Source organism: Lactuca sativa, chromosome 1, assembly GCF_002870075.4.
Source record: "Lactuca sativa cultivar Salinas chromosome 1, Lsat_Salinas_v11, whole genome shotgun sequence".
Classification (NCBI taxonomy): domain Eukaryota; kingdom Viridiplantae; phylum Streptophyta; class Magnoliopsida; order Asterales; family Asteraceae; genus Lactuca; species Lactuca sativa.
This window is the reverse complement of record NC_056623.2, coordinates 230,176,620-230,185,828: the sequence shown is the minus strand read 5'-3', so window position 1 is coordinate 230,185,828 and position 9,209 is coordinate 230,176,620. Positions and strand designations below refer to the sequence as shown.

At 30.2% G+C, this 9,209-nt stretch overlaps 1 protein-coding gene across 1 annotated transcript; it reads right to left on the bottom strand.

The window, feature by feature from the left end:
- Nucleotides 1-3,052: 3,052 nt before the first annotated feature.
- Nucleotides 3,053-7,673, bottom strand: LOC111879171 (uncharacterized). The gene is made up of 5 exons (XM_023875648.2): nucleotides 7,524-7,673; nucleotides 6,807-7,084; nucleotides 6,537-6,659; nucleotides 4,486-4,776; nucleotides 3,053-3,381 (listed from the first exon to the last, which is right to left on the bottom strand). Exons 2-5 carry the CDS (start codon nucleotides 7,068-7,070, stop codon nucleotides 3,172-3,174), a joined length of 888 nt encoding a protein of 295 aa, XP_023731416.1. The 5' UTR covers nucleotides 7,071-7,084; nucleotides 7,524-7,673; the 3' UTR covers nucleotides 3,053-3,171.
- Between the last annotated feature and the right edge of the window lie 1,536 nt (nucleotides 7,674-9,209).

Sequence of the window (9,209 nt, the reverse complement as noted above, 5' to 3'; positions counted from 1 at the left end):
CCCTTCTTTCGTCGGATTTTTTTGTCAGAAACACAACATTCACCACTACCAAAACCAAAAAAAAAGGAAACAAAACTGGTCCGAACTAATACAATCGATAACCGATAGGGTGCCATGGATAAAAGATGAAGAAGAAAAGCTAGCAGAGGTGTGAGTTTTATCTTACCAATACCCAATTGAAGGAGATAGTCAAACTAAATGTTTGTGGGAGAAAGTGAGAAGCGTGTTCTACGCGTTAATGGGAAGTGAAAGTTGAAACACCGACCAAATTAGCTCGAAGTTGCGCGATTTGAGACTAAAATGCATCGAGTTTGGAGGAGTTTACAACAATCACAAAAACTTACACAAAAATGGATCAAGCGATTTCGATGTGTTTAAGGCAGCCTTGTATGAATTTGAAAAAACAACGCCAACTTGCAAAGCTTTTCCGTATGTTAAACCATGGCTTAAATTGAAAGATCCTCAAAAATGGAAAAAGCAAACCGAAGGAACTTCACAAACCTCTTCTGGTTCAAAGCGTTCAAGAAACCCCTATGCAACTTCCCAACAATCAGACGGGCAAACACACATCGACATCAATGATGATCCGATAGATCTTGAAAACGAACAATCTCTTCGTCGCCTTGTTGGAAGAAATAAAGCAAAAAAAAAAAAAGTAGGTTTGTCAACTTTCGAGATCTAGCGTTATCGATCATTTCGAAGACAAATATAATCGATATGTCCAAATACAAGAGACAAAGGCGGAAATGATGAGTCAGGTGGAACACAAAATGATAGAAGCGCAAATATCATTTTAAGAGGCACAAACGACGGTTCAAACAAAAACCGACATGGAGATATTGAAAATGAAAGCAAACGACCTCGAGGGTGAAGATTTTGAGATTTTTCTCGTGATGAAAGAATCCGTTCGAGCGAGACATAAGAATAGGTGGTAGTTTTTTATGTATATTTGGCGTTTTTGTAGTTTTTTTTTAAACGTTGCTTTTTTTAAATTAATGTAATTTTTTAATGTAATGTGGTATTTTAGTTAAATGAAAAAACTAGTTTTATAAAGATTATATGTTTTTAATGTATTTTTGAATTAATTTTTTTTTTTTTAAATAATGTGGATTGGTGTTTTAGTGGTAGGTATCTCATGGTTTATTGGTAAAGTTCTGGTGACGGGGTGACACACCATTATAATGGCTAAAGCATCCACATCGCCATCTTTCAAATCCTTTGCAATGCCAATTAATCAACTTTGCATGCCCACATACACACTTTTCTTTCAACTATTGCAAGTCTTTTAAACAATGGAAGTGGTTGATCCTATTATATTATTACCTTTTGATTAATATATATATATATATATATATATATATATATATATATATATATATATATATATATATATATATATATATATATATATTGCAGATGGACTTTCAATATATTTAAAATGGAATAAGGAATATCAATGACATGACAGTCCATATCATTTGCAAGATGTAATTGAAAGACAAAATCGATCCACCGCTGTGGAAGGTCTTAGTGGTGGGTATTGTGGCAGAGGCGATCCTACATGTATCTTAAGGGTGTCCTTGGACACCCCTAATTTTGAAATTTTATATACATGCCATATGGTAAATATGAGGGGACACCTGTGGGAATCACAAATTGGACACCCTTTGGACACGAAACAAAAACAAATACAAAATTTTAATATTTAAAATTTGTCAATAACAATCTATTTCTAGCTCTCTTAAAAGTTAAAACTTATAAAAGATTTAGGAACATTGATTTAAGAGGCAGTTACAATACCAAATCTTTTCTATAAATATAACGGACAAGATAAATCACTAAAAGTTAATATAAGTTCCGGGGAAATATAAAAGATTTAGGAAAAGTGACCTTGAAAACCTAAAAAAATTACAAATCTTAGTGTCAATGGGCACTGCCTTCTTGCTGTCGTCGCTTGCAATACATCTATGTCGATCGCATCCATCTTCTCCAAGACCCCTTCAAACTCATTTGCATAGTCGCATTCCACCTACAGAACTTCGACTCCTCTAATTTTATTTTTGGAGGTAACTCTCTTTCTCTTTCTTCGGTTCATGTGAGTTTGGTCCTTTGTTGAAGCAATATAAATATAAATTTTAATTTGTATGTAAAAATTCAAAACCTAGAAACTAGTAATTAACCATAGGTCTTATAGCATCCATCATGTGTAGCAACACATACTTATTATGATGAACAGTAACCCTGGGTGGTGGTACAATAAATAGTTATTAGTTTCTAACTTTTTTTTATCTTTTTAAAAATATTCTTTGTATCATATAATACATTCTAATTATCTAATGTTCTTATAATTTAACTTCTAACTTGATTTACTTGCATGATTTTTATAAATTACATATTTATCTTCATCTTACATAATTTTCATTTTCAACTACAATATATATAGCCTAGTAGGTGGTCGGCAAAAAGATGTGATGTAAGAAGAAGATAATAGTGAAATTTTGAAAATCTTGAAAGTAAATCAAATTAGAGGTTGAAGTTTAAGAACATTATAATGAATATATCAAACAAAACGATGTATTATGATGTGTTTGGGTACCTAAGCTTATATACCCTTAAGGGTATATTCACTTTTCCCATATATATATATATATATATATATATATATATATATATATATATATATATATATATATATATATATATATATATATATATATATATATATATATATATATATATATATATTTGAGGTGTTAGGTGGTGCCCTCCCTCTTTGAGGTTGAGGGTTCAAGTTCCGTCGTGGACATAGATGGAATAGATATTGTTAGCTTAGGAGTAGATTAGATTTGCCGGTTCAAAAAAAATAAAAAATAAAAAAATAAAAAAAAAATTCAAATATTCCCATAAGCACTAGTCATGATGCTTTTTGGTTTTTGTCAACCACAATGACCATTTGTATAACTTTTATATTTTTTTAATTATAACACATTGTGTACATGCATGTGTATATATGTAATAATAGTAATTCAAGATGAGAAAGAAACACCAATGATTTGAGAAGATCACTAATCTATAAAAACTAATGTGTTAGTTAACAAATGGAAAACATAATACAACATTAACTTTAACACCAAAATAAAATCAAAACAAAAAAATGATACAATTTAAACATCACTCGTTCTTCTTCCCCCTTTGCAACATCGATTGGACATTTCCACTATAAGGCTCAAAATGAAACGCGTATTGTTGAATAACCGAAAATCCAACCATTTCAACACACACCAAAACATTTTGAATAGCTTCTTCAATATGCTCAACGTCTAACCAATAATGATGTGATTTTATTACACCCGTTTTCACTAGGATTTCGAGCAATACTCCCTGAATAAAGTCGTACATGATTAATAACAAACTACTTTTCATTTATTTATTTATTATAGCATCTTACTTTCATTTATTTTTGTTAAGCATTCTACTTTCATTTTTTTCTCTTAATAAGAGATTGTACTTTGATTCTTTAAAATATATATATATATATATATATATATATATATATATATATATATATATATATAGGGTTAGGTTATTTTGTTTTCATTATCTATTGTGTGCCCGTATGACTGATTCTGGACCAATCATTTTAGTTATTTTAAGAAAGTAATTAATGCATATTACATGTTGAAGATATAATAGGTATTAATTACATCTTCAACATTTAATATGCATTAATTACTTTCTTAAAATAACTAAAATGATTGGTCCAGAATCAATCATACGGGCACACAATAGATAGTGAAAACATTTGAACCTAACTCTCTCTCTCTCTCTCTCTCTCTCTCTCTCTCTATATATATATATATATATATATATATATATATATATATATATATATATACCAATGTTAACCAAATACAAAGCATTGTACTTGCAATATTTTTCTTATTATAGCAATAGAAATTGTTTTCTATTTGGATATAATTGGGTAATTTTTTTATGAGAAGAAATGAAAGTATGATGATCCTCTCTAATAAATGAACGTTTGTTTTGCCATTTGTCACACTTTCTGTAGTTATTTTGAATTAATTCTTTATCCACATGTCATTTAATAAGTTTTTCTATTTTATTAAATTTCACGTAATATTTTAATGTAATAATTGCAATAAATTGTAGTAATAAATAGATATCAATTTCATTAATAAACTTACCTTTTAATTTCAAATTTTCCAAATCAAAGCTCATTAATTTCTTTTATTTATTTAAATTATTTGTTTAAATTTAGAAGATAAAAAACATTTCCATTATAATAATTCATTATTTTTCTTATTTTCTTTTAAATTGAAAATTCTCAAATATTTTGACCTTTGTATTTATCTTTTTTTTATACATGGGTCTCACAACTAATGTTATAATAAAGAAAGCAACTAAACTATTAAAATACATTGCTATTTCTTGCAATTTGGTGTTAAAGAAAGTAAAAAAGTTTACCTGCCAAAAGCAAAAGAAGACGATTCCTTTGACGCATAAAAACTTAGCGAGTGGTTTGTGTGGCTCTAATTCCTTTGCGAAAACATGGTAAAAGACAACTAAAGAATACATGGCCACATAAAAGGAAAGGTTGAGAATAATGGTAAATGTCCAGCTCAGCCAACTCGGATACATTCCAAGTAACTGCAAACCGATCATTAGAAACGAACATGTGGGCCGTGTGATCACAAATTGCCAAGTCCATTGCTTTAGAAGTTTTAGGGTTTGGTGATTCAAACGAGTTGTACGTGGCTACACAACGAAAATTAAATCATGTTTAATAAAAGTATATATATAAAAGATATGGAAAGAAAAAACTAAAGGGTTAATTACAAACTTAATCTCATAAAAGGCCTTAGGTTGCGTTTAGTTACGGAAAAACAGTTTTCATTTTCCGTTTTTTGTTTTCCCTTTTCAGTTTTCATTGGAAAATTTAGAAAACTTGTTTAGTTAAAACTTATTCATTTTTCATTTTCAGTTTTAGAAAATTAGAAAACGTGTTTAGATGTGGGTAGGTAGGGGTATGGTGTGTTGGGGGTGTTAAGGTGGGGGTAGGTAGAGGTGGATGGGGTGGGAGTGTGTGTGTATGTGTATATTTTAGAAAAAATTTGGAATTAGAAAAATGTGGAAAACAATGATTATCAGTTTCCAAAAATTTCCAATTTCTTTGTAATTTTAAAAAAACGGAAAATGAAAATTTTCATTTTCTGTGAAAAATTTAGAAAAAACAGACGACTAAACGCGTTTTCAAAATTCTCATTTTTTTTGGAAAATTTTTCCGGAAAACAGCCCATTTTTCCTCAACTAAACGCACCCTTATATTTTGTGTTTTTTTCCAGATTAAACCTCAACTTTATTTTTTTTTTTCCTGAAAAAGTCCTTGTATTTTTTCATTTTTTTCGATCTGCCGTGGTCCTTTTAGTCGATTTTTTCCGAAAGAACTTGTAAAATGTGACGGTTTTTTCGGAAAAAAAACACAAAGTAGAGGGTTTTTTTGGAAAAAATGAAAAAATACAGGAAAAAAAAATAAAGTTGAGGTTTAATCCGGAAAAAACACAAAATATAACGCCTTTTATGAGATTAACCCGTGATTACATAATCGACCCTATATATTGGGTTTTTTTCCCGATTAAATCTCAACTTTATTTTTTTTTTAACAGGCCCTTACATTTTTACATTATTTTTGATTTGACCGTTTCAGCAGTTTACCAATAATCTTCCGGTTTTATCCAAAGATGTAAGGGCTTTCTTAGAAAAAAGATAAAAAAAAAAATGGAACAATGAAAGGACCAAATCGGAAAAATAGAAAAATGTAAGGGCTTTTTTTAAATAAATAAACTTGAGGTTTAATCCAAAAAAAAAAAAAAAAAAAAAACAATATATAGGGTCTTTTATGTAATAAACCCAAAACTAAATCAATGAAAATTTGTAAAAAGTTAGTATGTAAAGGGATCATGTTAAGTTGTTCTTTTTGCATCAAGTAAAAGGAAAAACACCTTTTTTTTGTTATTAAGTTTTGTCTAGATAAATGATGTTTGTAAGATATTTAAGAAAATGATGTCACATTTAGAAAATGGAAATTGAAAGAAAAAAAAAATATACGATGGCAAATTTGTAAAAAAGTCTTTCTTTCTTTGATTATATATGTTAAGCCATTCTTTCTTCATCAAGTCAAAGAGAAACTCTCATATAAAGCTTATTGGAGTAAGTCATCTCCCCATTAAGTCCATTAAGTCAAAAGAAAATAAGTCAATAACACCTTAATATGTAATAACTAATATCTACTTTGACATTTGTGATTAGACACTGAATTGCACTAAAAACAAAAAGCCAAAAGTTTATTAGTCTTCTGTCTTCTTTATATTATGAGAACAATGATAAGATGCCTAAGAAGAATGGAACTGGAATAAGAATTGGAATTGGAATTGGGCAACTTTATGCAACAAGAAGCAGTGACAAAAGCATATGATACTAAATGTAATGAAATTAATAAGGAGAAAAGAAGAACTCACTTGGAAAAGAGTCATTGGGAATGAATGGTGAATTTCTCTTCCCTTAATTTCATCAGGAACTATATTTTTGCTAATGGAGATATTCAAGTAACTATAAAGTAAACTCAGAAACGTAGCAATAGCCTGCAATTAAAAATCCAATAACTTTCTTTCAGAAATTCAGAATTTCAAGGATTCCAATTGAATTGAATTCGGTCCAATTGGCAACCAAACACACCCTAAAAGTCAAAGGATCAAAAGAAACAAATGAAATAAATAAATTCCACATACCAAAGCCTCGTAGCATTCCTTAACAGAATCCAAAAGCATAAAAAATGGTTTGCTTCCTTTGACATCAAGCACACCCACAAAAGAGTTAACAGCATAAACAGGAGCCATGAGAATGATTATGATAATGGCTTTTTGTTCCTTTGGATTTTTCCAGTAATAAAGATGCTGTGAAGCAAGTTGAAATGTGAAGTGCAATGAAAGCATAGTACAACCACCAGCTCCCAGTAGTGTAAGTTCTTCACGATTGAACTTACTTAAATCCATGATTCACTATTCACCTGCACAAAAGAGTTGATAAAACTTCTCAAAACCATATGTCCCAAAGATGCTTAATTCAACTCTACTACTAATCTCCTATATAGAGCTAGCTGATTGTTTGAATATCTAATACTCCCTTCAACAATGACAAAATACAGAAATTAAAATCGTAGCGATTTTCAATACTTGTGACTAATTATGGCAAGTGAAAACATGATATTGTTGCCAATACAGATTTGCTACGGCTGAAATAGACAAAGATAAACTCACAGTTCGATTTTGAGTAAACAACTGAAATTAATCCTAGATACACATATTGACGAAGCAATTATCATCTAATCGAAGGCAAGAACTTCCTAGGGCTAAAACGAGACTAAAATCAGACAAGTCAACGGTAGAAAGTAGAGCAATATTATGGATCCCTAGTATACATGATGAAAGAAGAGCAGAGATTCTTACGGATTTCAAAGATTAGGAGATCCAATCGATGAAGATCAAAAGCGATATATGATGCAAAGGAGAATTTGAAGGAGTTGATTCTACTAGTGTGTGCGTGGAAGACTGGAAAAAAGTCGTCAACTATGAAACTATGACTAAAGTTGCCTTCATTTTAATGTTTATCATTTCATATATATTTCTTTTTTATTATAAGTATATATTAAGGGTTAGGGATATCAAATAAAAGAGAAAATTATAAAATTAGTCATTTGCATTAATTATTTTGTAAAAAAAAAATTACAAAAGTAGTCATCAAAATCGTAGATGGATTAAGCCCATCTGCAATTTCCTCATACCATCTGCGAACGTAGAATGCGCTAAATGACGGATACGTTTTAGGAGTTGTACGTTCGCAAGTAGGTTTTTTTTAGTTTTTTTCATTTTTTTCCCGTATAAATACATTTACCCTCACACTAAAATTGTAGATGAGCTAAATTCACTTGCGATTTCCTCTGTCATCCCTCTGTGATTTTGTGCAATTTAATTTTTTTTTTACTACAAAATTGATAGGGTTTGACTACAAAAAAATCATATTATATATAAAGTTTTGTAAAAAAATTATCTTTTTAGTTGTTATTTCTTTGGAAATTTTGTATAAAACTTATCTGATAAAATGAATAAATATTTTGTTTGCATTGTAATTGGTGGGAGGTGGGAAGTTGTGGAAACAAATCTTGAATACGTATGTCTACAGGAAGGTATTTATGAATTCGATTTGATATTTTCTAAGTATATTAGTTATAGTGATTTTATATATTTGGTGAAAATGAAAAGCCGGTTGGTTAGATAGATGTAAAATTAGTCTTCGTTTCCATCATCCTAAATTGAATCATTATATAGTCATAGTTGAAGACATGGATGTTAGAATGTTGATCAACGTAATCAAATCGGTTGGGGGAAGGGCTGTAAAAGTCTTTGTGGTGGTTGATGAATGTGATGCGGTTACGGAGGGTGGTGAGAGTTAAAATGAGTTGGTTGCTAACTTATGCAGCGATAAAGGGAGCAACAATCCAATAGGTACTTTCATGACTCCTAGTGTACCTCAGTTTCATAGTGTTGCTGAAAATGTTAATGTAAGGTATTCATTATGTGGATCCTGAAAACTACAAGTACATTGGTGATGATAATGTTGGTACATATCTTAATGATGTGGGTGGTTGTTATGTTGACGTTCCCCAACAAAAAGTTAAAGTTATGAATAAGATGGAGTAGATAATAGTAAAAAGGAAAAAGTTATGATTCAGAAAGATGAAAATGTACATGGTAATGGGGATTTTGTTGATGTTGCTGATGCAGCTTTAGATATAACCGACTTAGAAAGCAATTCTGGTGGAGATGAGTTGGGTGATGAACGTAAAGTTAAGTTTCCCGATAACCTTTTTCATGGTATGCCCCCTCTACCAGCATGTCCAGTTGATGTTAATGAAGATATCTCATCACAGATGGTAGACATTAATCAAAAGATTGAATGTCTCTATATATTTAAGAACAAAGACCTTCTAAAATGGGCGATTGGGAAAAAATGTCTTTAAGAAGGTTTTAAAACGAAGACAAGTAGATCGACCAAATCAGGGTATGAGGTTGTCTTTGTTGGGAAAAATTGTTTTTGGTTATTAATAGCAAAAGGAATTAAAAATTATGGTGGAC